We start from the raw sequence: 15460 nt of genomic DNA on the forward strand, positions 1-15460 counted from the left end.
TGACGTATTTTAGAGAAATTTCAAGTTCAGCATTGCTTTCCCAGGTCAGATCCTTACTTCCCATAGGAAGATGTGCCTTTAGGCATTGCGATCTCTGGAGAGCTTAGCAACGCGATAGATACAGAGTGCCAGGAGTGCCGTGTCTTATTTAGTTGAAGTAGATGGGGTTTAGCTGCCAATATGCAAGTTTTCTTCTTTTTCATTTCTTAGCGTAATTACCGAACTATGGAGCTCCACAAGGAAATAAAGGAGAAACAGTTACTTAACCAAAGGGAGTCAATAGCTACAACTGATTAATAAGCCACGGGTGCTTACTAGCGACCGGATTTTCATGTATTGCCTGCAAGGATGTTAGAAATACTGGTCAAAGGCTTGTTTTATGGGATCTGACTGCTGGAGCAAGGATTTCGAGAGACTTCCCCCAGAAAACACCACACCAGTGTTTGCTAACGAGGCATTGCTGGATTTCTGCTTATTTCCAGAACAGGCACGTTGTGGTTGCTCGCTGCTTGTCCAAGGTTACCAGAGCAGCTCTCACCAGGGGAAGCAGAGCAGGATGCCTCAGTCTCCTGTGCTCTCAATCGAGTTTCCTCATGCAATTTACAGCTGGATTATGTGGAGCCAGTGGAAATAAAATATTTATAAAACCATATTTGACTCATTACCTCATGTTTCAGTTGAGAATTTGTGGACCGAACAGTAAGTCTGACCTTGAAGAGGTTTGTCAATGCCTGGCAAGGCATTGCTGTTGGCCAGCAATAAGAGCAGTGGGTCATAAGTAGCAGAATTTCATCAGAGTGGTGTGTAAATATAATTAAAACTTCAGCAAGCTCAAATAAACATCAGACTCTGGATGAGTTAGTTCAGCTGGATGTGGCAAGAGCTGGTGTTGCTGTGCAGCGTCAGGGATTTGCCTGCTGTTGACCAAAGGGTTAGTGGCCTCGGCATGGGTCAGGCAGCGCAAGGCTCCACGCTGGGTTTCTGCCAGCGGGCACCATGTGAGTGAAGGCACATGCTACTGTGGAGGCTGAGGCCTCAGCGAGACCCGTGTTTAATGTTAGCCTGGGTTTCATATGCCGTGTCTTCCACTGGGGCGTTCTTAGAAGTGATGCTCAGTGTGGGTGACACTCAGGGCCTCTGCTAAGGACAAGGGTCTGCCAGAAGAAGCACTTTTTTGAAGCCAGGCACGCTGTACAGGCAGCCGTTCTGAGAAAGGAAAGGGCATTTCTTGGGTATGTGATACTTGTGCCCTGATCTTCATGACTTAAGTGAGCTGGGAGCCTCTCCTGGTGGTTCAGAATAACTTCTTTTCATCTCACCCTTTGCATTTCTGTATTCCTCATCCCTGCTGTAGGCCATTGGACGCCCACACATGCCTGCCTACTGGTCTCTGGGATTTCATCTGTCCCGATGGGGTTATGGCAGCATTGATGTTTTAAAGAAAACTGTCGATCGCATGCACTACTATGATATCCCATATGTAAGTATGATTTTTTTCACTGTGTATGCTAGTTTTGCAATCCAAAGGGAGATGAATAAAACTGTAATAGAGGAAAAGCAATTATCCTAGAAAGAGAATTGTAGAATGAAAGATTACTCATAATCTTATGTAGTGGTTTTGCATGTAATATCTTTATAATGCTTAAAAGACCATTTAAAGCGGGCTTTGAACATGAGGTTTAAATGCTGCTCTTGCTGCATAGCAGGCAATTCTGGTGTGGATTTACTGTTATGCAGTAAGAGGTGCTAGCATTTAAAAAATAAATTATGGTACTTCATGTCGCTGCTGAACAGTTGTTAAACTAGGACTTCAACATTTCCTTTTTGTCCATTGCTACCATGTAAGTTTATAGGAGCTGAATTTGACTTGACAATTATTTATTATTATTATAGCCAATCTCTTCGGTTTCATTTCATACATTACCTTTTAGAAATGCAGTTGCATACATTCTGATTTTGTGTATCAAATACTTAAATCATAGAATAGTTTGGGTTGGAAGGAACCTTTAAAAGTCACCTATTCCAACCTCCCTGCAATGAGCAGGGACATCTTCAACTAGATCATGTCGCTCAGAGTCCTGTCCTACCTGACCTTAAATGTTTCCAGGCATGGGGCATCTACCAAGTCACTGGGCAACCTGTTCCTGTGTTTCACCACCCTCATCATGAAAAATTTCTTCCTTATATCTAGTTTGAATCTACCTTCCTTGTTTAAAACCATTACTCCTTGTCCTATCACAACAGGCCCTACTAAAAAGCCTGTCAACAACTCCAACTCTCTCAGCTTTTCCTCATAGGAGAGGTGTTCCACCCCTCTGATCATTTTTGTGGCCCTCCTCTAGAGCTGCTCCAACAGGAGCTCCTGCTCTTGCTCTTTCTTTTGCTGAGGACTCCAGAGCTGGACGAAGTACTCATATAATGTTTACTTTAAAAATGTTTAGGATGTCCAACATCTTGATATTGACTACATGGAACGTCGCCTGGACTTCACCTATGATAAAGTGAATTATGCAGGTCTGCCAGAGTATATCCAACAGCTGAAGAAGGAAGGAATGCATAATGTCGTGATTCTGGTAAATTAACAATGTTGCTAATTATTTCTCCATTTATAAGAACTATTTACAGCATTGTGTTCATAGTAGTATCTAGGTGCTAAGGCATGCATGCTATTGTAGCAGGTTTTCCATTTTTGTCATTTGTTGAGAAGAGCTGAAAAACAATTTTCCCACAAATTTCACATGTAAATGTGTTGCATTTATCAGATTTCTGTGTACCAACACCCTCTCTATACCATAACATTAATTCTCTTTCACTTTTTCACACTCAGTTATAAGAAATTTTGCCTCTGTTCACAGCTGAGTTGAGGTAGGATTGCTTTCATGCTATTCTTTTCCCGAAAATGAACAAATGAGTTTATTATACACCAAAAATAGCTAAATAATGGATAAAAAAAATTATTCGTAATCATTCTGGAATGTTAGAAACTACAATCCACATTGCCTTATACTTACTTTTTATCTAAACTAATGTAAAAGACATTTTTTTGCATGAAAATTTGTTGAAAATGTGTTGAACCTGTAACCAAAATTGATGTATGATCAAAGGAATTAATTTGGGCAGATGAGAAAATGGGAGTTTTCCATCTTCCACCATCAATTTTCCCAACAAAGTTTGCTGTTTCTCTCCAGCAAGTCCCTATACAAGTCCTTGTGCCGAAATTACTCTTTTGTCACAATAGCTAAGTGCAGGCCAGTGGTGGCAAGGGATTTGGAAACCAATTAAATGGAAATTTAAATTAAAAAAATACAGAAATTAAGAAATAAATAAAAGTTCTTGATAAATGTGTGAGACCTTGCTCTTGAGGGTCCCCCATCAGTGCAGTACTAGGGGGGCAGCAGGCCGGGGCAGTCACACTGCCTGGGGAGGACTGGGGTGGGAAGGCTCAGGAGTACCGGGAGCCAGAGCAGTGCCCGCAGGGTGTGAAGCGTTGCTGCTGAGAGGAGAGGCATAGTTTGCTCTTTATAGCCACTAGGACAGGATAAGAAGAAAAGTGCTTTAAATTTCAGCGGAAAAGCTTGAAGGCAGACATTAGGATAAAGCTGCCTGTCTGCAAGCGAGCGGAGCAGGGCGCCTGCTGCCCTGGGGCCAGGGTTCCCTCTCTGGGCTGGTGCTGCAAACATGTCCAACAGATGCATCAGGGATGGCTCAGGCTGAGCTGACCTATAGGGGAAGGAGGAGGACACAATCCCACAGAGTCCCTCTCAGGACTTTTTGCTGTCGTTGTGGTCTTCTATTTTCCAGTCTAAATAGTCAGCACCTTTCTTTTGGGTGCTACTATTCTTACTTACCTCAAACTGCCAGCTTCTCATCCTTCTACTTTCTTTCTTGATAGACTTAATTTGAACAAGTGTATTCTCCCTTAGCCTTTTTTGCTAGGCTAAACAAACTGAAGTATTTTATTCGCTTTTTATCAGGTGAGGTCTTTAGATCTCATTCTAGTAGCTGTCCCCGACGTGTGCCCCAGTTTGAATGCATTTACCTGTGTAGCATGTAACTGGAATTCACAGCACTCCAGGCGATGCCCCCACGGTGTCTGGAGAATGGCAGAAATATTTCCTTCTTGCTGTTAAAAATTGTCTCATAAGACAAAGCCCTGCATCACTTTTACCTACATTATATTGGTGGCTCATACTTGTAAAGAGACTAAATAATCCATCTGAATCATAACGGAGAGGCCACTAATGTTTGGGCCCTAAGATGATACAGTCTTTTTATAACGAGGGCCATGTTCCTCATCTTGTCAAAGGCTTGTGGGAAGAGAGCCTAAATAGCAGAATCCTCAATTGTAGGACAGTTCCCTTTTCACTTGTGGTGGTGTATTAACGGAAGATAACCAAGAGCTACTGCAGTTGCATCATCTAAAAATCACATTATCTTGTCAAATAGATAGATTTAGTCAGAAGTGCCTCCCTTCCTTATGTTTTCCTCCACAATTTGTTTTAAAGTTTAGCGTATGACTTAGGATGGACTAAGCAGCACCACAGGTATCCATATCAGCATTTTCTTTTTAAAATACCACAGGTATCCATATCAGCATTTTCTTTTTAAAATACAGTTATGAGGTTTACTGTTCTTCAGTCTGCTGTGGGTTTTCTGGTAGTTTCGTTAAAAGTACTGGCTCTGTATTTATTATTGGTCTAATCTTCACTTTGTCGTACTATAATTGCATTTGCTTCTATGAATCTCAAACAAAACCCCACAGCCCAAGTGATCAATCACATATTGATAATGGAAATAGCAGCCTATATAGTGAGCACTGTTTGCCAGCAATCTGTCCTCAAAGATACATTCCTATGATGGTCCCAGTTCTTCTGCAGCTGTAAATCATGAACAGCTCCAGAGTGCAGCTGTGAAAACAGTTTCCATCAGTGAACATCCAAGGCATGGAGTTTAAACAGTAACAGATTACTAAGTCACTCTGATAGGGAACAACTTCAAGACAAAAATAGTCCAAAATTAACTGGATACATCATTGTAAATAACTAACAAAGTGGTAGATGAGCATGTGTGCTGCCAGGACTGAGTGCTTTTTCCAAATATTAGGCAGTTTAGGCTCCCTGTATCCTCAGTACCTCTCTAAGAAGTATCTAATCTCTTAGAGCCATAACATGAAATACCACCTGCCTGTTTATTGGTTTGCCTCAAAAAAGTTTGCAAGACATGTATATATCAGCAAAATGCCATGAGTTCGGGGTAGCTTTTCCCATGCACACTCTTGCCCTTCGGTAAATACATGGTAGTCACCCCTTAATCATCAAAGCTAAGATGCTTCCTGTTGTTTTGCACTTGCTGCTGGGTAAGAAGCTACAGGCAAGCAGTCACGGTTTAGTGGATGAGCTACATTATCTTCTTACTTGTGAGTTTAACTTCAACAACATTTTTGAAGCCCTTTCAGTTTCTCAGATGGCACGTGCTAGAGCAGTGTAAGGAGCTGTTGCTGTATAAATATGGCTGTTAGGCAGATGCAAGGAATATAACAATTCTTAATTCATGAAATGAGCTAATGGGAATTCAGATAGGAATTCCTTCTTTCCTCCTTCCACTAACCTGTAACTAAGGACTGACTTCTACTCTAGTTCTTTAGATAAGCTTGTGAAAAAGCTGATCCAGTTTGTCCTTAATTTTTTCAAAGCTAACAGGAAATACAGGTTGCACTGGTAGTGAAGCTTTTTATTTTCACTTCATTAAAGTTGCTGAAATTTCTGTCAAACTCCAACTGTTAGCATTCTTTAGTGATGTAAGGCATTCCTGTAAGTTGAGTCATGAGCTGGAACAGTATGAAGGGTTTCATTCCCAAGTGATGGCAAAGTCATGCTAACTGCAATCGAGGCAAGTGTAGCCTAGTTTGATACCGAAAGAGCAATTTTCTATTTACATTCCCTTTGAGTACTGACAGTAATGAGTGAGTTCCCCAAGTGTAGCAGATTGTTGCCTCCCTCATGATGACTTCAGGAAATGGGCTCTGATCGCAGTCACTTAGTGTCACGTAAAACCTCCAGTAAACGGACTTAGGGGAGATGGGTTCAGTCCACCTTGTCTCAGACCGCTATGGTCACAAGCAAAACGCAGATCCTGACAGCCAGCAGTGTTAATACTGGTTACCTGCCTGAGGATGGGACCCTGAGCTCTGTTGTGCCACCACTGCTGGGGTGGCTGATTCCACTTCCATCAGGAAGTCCAGTCCCCGTGCTTGCCACTAATGCTGAGAGCCCTCCGTGCCTATGGCCACCTTGGTAGTAGCGTGGTCCCATTACGGGAATCTCTAAATGCAGTCCTTCAGCACTTCTCTCTCCTGATTTCTTTCAGAGGCCACCTCCATTTAAGGGAAATTTTGTCTAAGACTGTCAGTACTTGGTTATCATTATTACGCTGAAAAATGTGCATGCTTCAGCTGAGTCAGAACAAATGCATTCTTTAGAAACAAAAGAAGTTCTAAAAGTAACAGTGACTACAATGTAAAATAATAAATGTTATTACTGAAGAGGAGCTTTAATAAAAGACCTGGTATACCTTCCATTAAATCACACTAAAAATAGAAACAGCTCAGAATGACATGAGTGACAAATTACTTAAAAGTCAATAGCAACATGGTCATGATTCAAAATAATGTTTGATAGCTTTAACATTTTAAAGTCCAGCTCTATGAGCTGTACAGGCTAAAATTTCCAGACATGAGTTTTTATGGATGTGCATCAAAATCTCTCTTTGGGGCTATAGGTAGAAGTGTGTCAGTCTAGGTAAGTGCTGGGTGACCCTGGGTCTCAGGACAGTCAGTTGGAGTTAAGGATGCTCAGCACCTCCTCTCCAAGAGCTGCTGAAAAGATGAGTTGGGGAAGATTTAAGAGACCTCAACTTCCCCACAAACAACACGTGAATGCACGGGAGGGTTTTGTTCTCTTTAGGATGATAGTAAACCTGCATAATGTATTAGATTTATGCACTGGGATAACCTTTCAGCTGAAAGAAACTAGAAATTTGGATTAGGAGTAGCTAATTAAGATGACTTCTTCCAGCCTTCAAGTCCCTTGAGAGACATCTTTTCCACAATTATAAGATAATTATTGCAGATGGACAGTTTTCTCTTTTCCAAAGCTGAATTATAAAACAAGTTAAAAATGCAATGGACACTTATATTCTTTATGGAGGTGACACTGGGGCTAGATAGTTGAACAGAATTTTGCACTTAAGGTAGGGATTTAGCAGGGGATTTTGTTTGTGAGGCATGGAAGAGTATACTTTCTTCACCAGGGCTTTGCTATCAGAGGGCTTACGAGTAAATCAGGCAATTAATTCAGGTATTAAAATGAGCTATAAAACATGCCTTTAAAGAAATTTACCATTTGGGGGATCAGATACTTTTTGTTCTTAAGAAGTTTATTAGTTAGACTTCTATCACATTTTAATTAAAGTTCACTTAAATGATTGCACAAGCTATAAGTGAATGGAAGAATTGTTTCAGTGGTGTTTTTCTCCATTGTGTTTCATAACGGAAAGGTTTTGCCTTAAGCAGAACCTGAGGGAATCACACTTTCCAAAAGAAAAGTAAAGATATCCCTTCTTCTAAATGGCTGCTATCTTCCTCTGTTCTGAATAACACAAAGCAGATAGGTGCTCCCAATTAGGGACATCTCACAGAGCTCACTTACCTCCTTTTAGTTCCAGCTGGCTGCTGAGCAGAGTTGAATAGTTTCTCCTCATTCGCTGGCATCTCAAAGTATTCCTAACTTGATGCATTACTGGCATGGTACGCCACCATCTTCCCCAGGAGTGGATTGGGCTCCCTTTGGATGAGTTTGGTGGCTACCAATGGCCATCCTGAGGCAGAGAAGCTGGTTTGTGTTAACACTGCTGACAGCAATGTGAGGTGGTGATCACCCCAAGCACTGAAAGGGGCAGCAGGGACAAGCTATGGGGTGTAAAATGCTGTGGTTTTCACACTGGGGAGAATAGAGACATATAGCCCCGCAGGCATGCGTGAGTTGGGTTACTCCGCACCAGACTGGAGTAAAACACCCTTGTCTGACATTGGATCTGAAGGGCAGGCAAACGAGGTGCTTCTGAGGTTGGATGTGTCCCAACTTCAAGCCCCTTGAGAAGTTTTAGTTATTCCAGCGTTGAGCTGCTGATGCCGGAGCAGCTGGAGTGAGGATTGCCTTGGAGGAAACCCAGAGGTGTCCAAGCATGGGAATGCCCAGCGCTGCAGCCTGCTCTGCCCAGCAGAGACCTCAGCAGGGGGGAAAGTAAAAACTAGTTCTTCTCCAAAGTCATTTGAACATAGAATGACTCATATCACTTTTGCCTTATACAAGAAATACTCATGCCGTATCTGTAATGTCTTTTCCTAAATTATTATGTGCTCTCAACTCTTACTAAATTTTAATGCTGTTTTCTTCCAATATTATTGTAATCTGCATTATGAATATAATCAATTTTTTTCCAAAATATACAAGTAGAAAAGTAGTTGTTACCACTGGGATTTTGATAATGGAAGTGTGATCATCATTTTCAGGACCCTTTCATAACTAAGGACGAAGAACCAGGCACTTACAGGCCTTATGATCTCGGAGAAGAAATGGGAGTCTGGGTGAACAACTCTGATGGCGTAACTCCTGCTGTTGGAAAGGTTGGTTTATTAAATTCTTTCATGCATTTGGTCTAGTGCTGCTTCAAAGTGAGGAAGCAGCTGTGTAACAGAAATGAGAGGATAACCAGGAATTGTACCTGTGAACTCTAGGCCTGGCCGCCTGGAGACTCGGTATTTCCTGACTACACCAACCCCAGGACAGTTGAGTGGTGGACCCAGATGTGCCTGGAGTTTAAGGATGTCCTTGACTATGATGGGATCTGGATTGTAAGTCTCATTATATTTGCCCTCCCTTCTTAAAAAAAAAAAAAAAAAAAAAAAAAGAGGCTTTTAACATGTATCTTACTCTCTTTATTAAAGGATATGAATGAACCATCCAATTTCTTAAGAGGCCAGTATCCTGGATGTGCTGTTAATGATATCAATAACCCTCCTTATGTTCCTAGTAAGTAAAGGCTCCTTGACAATCTTTTTTTTTTTTTTTTTTAAAAAAAAAAAATCTTGGATAGGCTTAGAAAAAAATCTCAGAATTTTTTTCTTAAAAAAGAATTCCATCCTCTCTTTTACCATCTTTCCCTGCCTGTTCTGTGTGTTCAGTTGCATATTTGTTCAAGACTCCACTAGCTCAGCTTTGGTGAAGTATCAAACATAAGCCACTTTCCTCTTTCACTGGGGCTGCCTTGTGACAGGACTAGAAAAACATCCTTCCCTGCCGTTCTCTGAGCAACTGGTCTGCATCAAAGAAAGTGCAAGATACTGTATACTATAACTCAGCTATGGATTTATGGAAGGAGTAACCCTTCTGCCTCACCATCACCACTGCTGGTCCCAAAGATGGCCAGCCTCTGCCTTTTCCACAAACCATGACAAGGAAGATGGCATCTCCTTGATGCCTTAATTCAATATCTTTTGTTTCTCTTAGGAAAGAAATTTTCATCATCTTAATAGAAATGGGCTAAAAATATTTTTTTTAAATGCCCAAGCCTATGGGAGACTGATAGGAATGGGAATACCTCTTCCAGTAGCTGCATTAATGACATGCACATTCTTTCCCAGGAAGCTATGAGTACTTATACTTAGTGCCAGTGGTCCTGGAAATTAATCCAGCCAACATTTCCCCAGGAAAGCCCAGCTTGCCCGAACAATGTTAATATGCAACAGGAAGTTGATACATAAATGAATTATTGACAGTGAAGTATGGGAAATGACCCCTTGTTCCCTTCAGGCTGTTGTACTGTCATGTGAATTCTTCATTTTATTTATTAAATCTCATTTCTTCTCAGTTCAAATGCAAGAGAAACATATACATAACAAAAGCATGACAAAATATTATTAAAAGATTGTAGATTACTGAAACTAGAAGCAGAGCTTTTAATTATGATTTTGGTATTTTCTCTCTTTGCGGGGAAACCGCTGGTTGTAACTCTTGTATACTGGCCCCATGGCTCTTGTCATTGACCAAAGCCAGGAAGTGGTGAGACATTTCCACCTTTGCCTTAAGTTACCGCATTTTTGTCAGCATTCAGAGCTTCAAAAAAAGGTGTGAGACTTTGGGGGAGACGGCCAAAACAACTGAGCTTCCTTTGCCCTCACAAATAAATGACTGAGTGACAGACCCGTAAAGAGGCTTCTGAGCCACAAAGCTGAGTTTTGTGGCAGCTAGTGTTGAAGTCTGAGCCGTTACAGAGGAGTCAGACTTGGAGACCTATATATCTACATGATGAGTAAGGATAATGAGGGATGCTGAAGACAGGTGTGTTTTGAGCCCAGTTTCTCTGGCTTGCTCCTCCTTATGCGCATATGCACCTACTTCTGTTTGTAGCTCACAGTGTCAGAATTGTATCATAGAATGGTTCGGGTTGGAAGAGACCTTAAAGATCATCTTAATCCAACCCCCCTGCCATGGGCAGGGACACCTGCCACTAGACCAGGTTGCTCCAAGCCCCATCCAGCCTGGCCTGGAACACTGCCAGGGATGGGGCAGCCACAGCTGCTCCGAGAAACCAGTGCCAGGGGCTCACCACCCTCATAGTGTAGAATTTCTTCCTAATTATCAATCTAAATCTACCCTCTTCCAGTTTAAAGCTATTCCCTTTTTCCTATCACTACATTCCCTTGTAATTCTCCAGCTTTCTTGTAGGCCCTCTTTAGGTACTGGAAGGCTGCTATAAAGTATCTCTGGAGACCAGTGTTGGTCTTTCTTCTGCAGACGGGAGCCTAAGGCATGTTTTCCAAGGTGTAGAAGATCTGCTTTCAACCAGTGTTTAAGGCCTATCTTTTACATTCCACTTTATGCCAACACTGAGCACGCCCTTGGCTGTCCAAGCCCTTGACTGGTGCAGGTGTGAGGTGTGACTTAAGCTGCTTAGTCCAACAGGACATTAGGACCTTCCTGGGATTGGCAGGGGTTTGGGAGCTTACTGTTGTCCTTTAGGTGACTGAATCGATGCAAGCCCCAGTCACCGTGCCTCAGTCTTTTTGACCATGTAGCCTCCAGACTCCTGAACTACATTATAACCATGATTACAGGTAACCATGGCTTGAACTTCCACAACCAGATGTCCTTCAAGTCATTTTTCCGTAAGACACTTTATACTGAAGATTAATATGCAATTGTAAAATAATTGGTATTACTGAGGCAGAATGTGAAATACTCAGAATAAGAATGAAGCACGAAAATACTACTCGTGGCAGCATTTTCTTTCATGTCCCAACTTAACTTTATGGGGCTAAGAATTAATTGCCACTGGGACATTAAGTGTGACTTTCCTCAGAACCTTAGTGCCTTCAAAGCCGTATCAGTCACAGTTACTTGAAAATTGCCTATAAATTACATTATTTCTGACGCAGATCAGTCACACTGGAGCCTTTGTGTCTGAAGATTTGAACACCAGGATACCAGCTGTGGTAGCACAGCAGAGCAGAGAGGCTAATGGGGTTTCAGGTACAGAGAAATGCACTTTGTAGTAATGAACTGCAGACACAAAGTGCAATTAGGCAGTGAGATTGCTTGCTCATGGAGGAATATTTACAATAACACGTGCACCTAATTAAGAATGCAGAAGAACATTTGAGAAGCTACCTTCTTTCTTTTTTTGAGAAGATTTTATAACATTTTCAACTCCATCTCTAAAATTAAATACATTGTATAAACCAAACATCTGACCTGACCAATTCCTGCTGAATTTCACATGACATTTTCATGGAGGCTACCTGCAGAGGATGAGAATCACATTTTCTGCATCAAATGGGCTTTGCCAGCATCTCCTTAACATGAGATCAAAAAACCAGGCAGCACCTGTGCAGCCAGTTTGTGCCTCATGTTTCCCCTTGGCTCAGCTAAACCAGCGCTGCACCAGCAATATCAGGGCTACCCCTGACTATTACTGAAGGCAAAAAGCTGCTGCTGCCTCCACTGCCTGTGACCTGCAGATAGAGAGAGTTACGAGATAACCCATCCGCGTGTGGGTATACCCCTTATAATCTGTCCTTGCTCTCTTCTTGCAGCCTATCGGGCCACAGCAGGTGGCACCCTGTGGACTGCTGCACCTCACGCTTTTTCCTCCCCTGCACACCTCCGACACTCATCACGCACATTGCTGCTTGGTGCCGTGCCATCAGCCCTGCTGTCTTCTAGTCCTAGATGGCTCAGGGGAAAACAGGGGCCAGAGCTGAGCTTAGGTGTGAATTTTACCATGACAGGGCAGAATCGTGTTGCCTATCTACATCTGCAGCTGAGTGATATGCAAACTGAGGTCTTGTGATTTCATACAACCATACAAGTTCCTCGGGCATCTGAATTTCTGGGTTTGTTCTTTTTTTTTCTTTCTTTTTTTCCCCAATGCTTTTGCTCTTAAGCAGAATTTGTCACTATGTACAAGGATATGTAGGTGTATCCTTAATTCAGCAATGTAGAGATTTTCTTTCGGGCTATTACTTACTCGATACCTTATACCTGTACAGATGTTTTGAATTATTTGACATATAAATTGGAATTAATGAGCAGTGTTTACTCTGTCCTCTAACTCTCCTGAGGACACTTGTGGTTGTCTGCCAGCAGATATTCATGGCTACATGCCAATCTCTAATCAGTGAAAGGTCCGGCACTGCTTCAGCTTTTCCTTCTCCCAAATCCTTTGGTGTTTTTACCCCTAAATGTGTAGAAATATGAAGAGATTTGAATTGTGATGTATATAATTTTACAGTGTTTTTTGTCATCCTCAGGCATTTCTGATCGTTCCCTGGCACAAAAGACATTGTGTCCCGACTCCAAGACTTACCTAGGAGAGCATTATAACACACACTCTCTCTTTGGCTGGTCACAGACAGCACCAACTTTCCAGTAAGTTTTCTAAGTATTTTTAAGCAGATTTTTAAGCAAGTGGTTGAAGTACATTTTTAAAGCCATTGATGTTACCTGGGAAATCTGTAATAGCATCTAATAAGAAACAGCCCCGTGCTTCGTTTTACTCCTTGTCATCTAGTAAGAAGTTTTCAGAAAAGAGAATCTTGGAAGAAGAAACAGAATCTTTTCTGATTCTACTTTTCTTAGTTAAAATCAGGATCTGCTCGTAGGGCCTAACCCTTCAGCTGCTGCTTTTGTATACCTAGAGCAAGACGTTCCTATCCTCCGATGGAGGTGCTCATGTGCAGCTGCTGCAGAAGCAGCCGCGTGTGGCATCAGGGGAATTTTCCCACCCCTTTGCTACTGTGGCCCAAGCAGTAGAGTTTCCATCACTGCTGGTGAAGGACAACTGCGCAGCTCCCCTGGCTGCTTCTGGAGCTGCCTGTGGTTCTTGGCAGGCAGCGTCTTGCATTTTGGCTTGGGGCTCAGTCGGTGCAAGAGGGCAGAGCTGCATTGCAGTACAGTTGCTGTGGGCTACTGTAAAACTCATTTTGCAGCTGGGAAGCGCTTAAACTAGCTGATGCAGGCAGACTGTTGCTGTGAAGCTGGAGTGACAGTGGAAAGCTAGCTGTGGGATTAAATCAAATGGGCAAATTATGCCTTTTCCAGCAGAGACTGAGCTAAAAAACAGACGAAGTTTAATACCGTGATGTAAGTGCCAAAGCAGGGGTCCTTGTGCTGGCTTATTTCAGTATTTAGCACTCTGTTTTCAGCAGTTGTATTGTGATAGCATCCAGAGGACATGGCTAAGTGAGCCTACTTACGGTGTTGATGCACTTGTATTTTATATGCCAAGCCTGGGGGAGGGGAAGCCCTGGGTAAAAGCCAGCAGCGGTTTGCCAGCTTTTGTGGGCCTGGCTGAAGAGCAGTCCAGCTTTCAAGAAAAGCAGAAAGCCCTCGAACCCTAGACCTCGCTGGCCACCCAGCCCAGCTAGGACGCATGGGACTTAGCATGGATTTTGGACTCCTACACCCCAATCTCAGCAAAGATCTTCCCATCGCTCGTCTCTCCACCAGGATTTGTCCTCTGCACACTGGGGTCCTCATAACCACACATTGTCTTGGTAACACTGTTCGAATAGAGACTTCGGAATTGTTTATCTACTTGAGCTGTCTTTTTAGTTTTATTCAGGCTCTGTGCCAGCCAAGGCAATTGCCTGAGAGAGACCCTATGAATTTAGCAGGAAGAGCTCTGTGTGCTGGCACATCTGCCTCAGCCCCTTCAGCCGCACGCTGTCCTGACTGCATTAATTCGGACCAATGCCGTTGGGACGGTGACTGCTGCATGGCTCCTTGCAGCCCCCCCCAAGGCTGGGCAAACCTGCCCCATTCCTGCAGCACTTGCTTCCAGGGCTCCTTCCAAAAGAAAAGCATGTTTTGCTCCACAAAATGTAGGGTCCTTCAAGGCTGGAACACCACCAAAAGCAAAGGCCAGATTCACTGCATAGCTGGGAAACTTTGGTGAAGGATTTTTCATACATATTCTTTTGGATTTCTCAAACATATTTCTTTTCAAGGCTGGTTGTATACCATTTCTGCATTGGCTTTTCACAAACAATATACTAAATCAAATTACTGACAGGAATATTTAGTAACCAGCATCAATTGCAGGATATTGGCTGAAAACGAATGGCAAGTTCATAATCATATAAAAAACAATTCTAAGAATTATTCTAATGCAGCCAGAGAATAGGAAATGTGTCATCTGACCCATGTCAAATGGCTTGAATTTGGATACGTGAGCTAGCAACAATCAGCTTGTGCGTAGCATAACACCAAGAGTTATTTGCACATGATATTCTGTAAATAATTTCAATCAACAAATACATTTGACAGTGTTAGGACCTGTTCAGCAGTGCTTCACAACAGACCAAAATTTATTCAATAAATTACTTGTTGCAAATTGTTTACGCAGCTCTGGGTCATAGTTGAGTTGACCCGATGTTGCCCTCATTAGCACCTGCATCTGCAAATGGAGCCAAAGACTTGTGCTGCCCAGCTAGAGGAGAGGACTCATGACATCCATGAAAGGGCTCCAAAATGTCATTTATACAAAGTGCATGGAGTCTTGTGTGGCTATGGGGTCCAGCAGTGCACCTACAACCCAGAACCAGCAGGTCCTGCATGGTTCAAGAATCGCACCTCTTGCTGCATATGGCCCATATGGTTAGTGTGTCTAGGCTTGCACGAAAGCTGTTGGGTTTTTTGCTGCAGAAACAAACGCTGAAGCACTTTGAAGGCTCTGTGCCATTACAGAACCAATACTGAATATTGGCCATTATGAATACAGGTCAAAGAGCTCTTCATCAAATTCATTAAGGAAATGGGGGTGGATGGCGAACAACATGATTAATATCTCACGCTAGAGAATATTGCCCAGAGAATTTATGTTGTGTTGCCTAAATCATATA

General features: G+C 42.5%; 1 protein-coding gene across 2 annotated transcripts in view; it reads left to right on the forward strand.

Moving 5' to 3' along the window:
• LOC130150682 (sucrase-isomaltase, intestinal-like) overlaps positions 1-15460 on the forward strand; it is a 58672-nt gene that overhangs the window by 20713 nt on the left and 22499 nt on the right. For both annotated transcript variants that reach the window (XM_056341848.1, XM_056341850.1), the window contains exons 7-12: positions 1355-1480; positions 2442-2573; positions 8570-8683; positions 8795-8911; positions 9005-9089; positions 12869-12986. In XM_056341848.1, coding sequence (XP_056197823.1) covers positions 1355-1480; positions 2442-2573; positions 8570-8683; positions 8795-8911; positions 9005-9089; positions 12869-12986 — 692 coding nt within the window. The remainder of the gene's footprint in view (positions 1-1354; positions 1481-2441; positions 2574-8569; positions 8684-8794; positions 8912-9004; positions 9090-12868; positions 12987-15460) is intronic.

The sequence above is a fragment of the Falco biarmicus genome, chromosome 5, assembly GCF_023638135.1.
Source record: "Falco biarmicus isolate bFalBia1 chromosome 5, bFalBia1.pri, whole genome shotgun sequence".
NCBI lineage: Eukaryota > Metazoa > Chordata > Aves > Falconiformes > Falconidae > Falco > Falco biarmicus.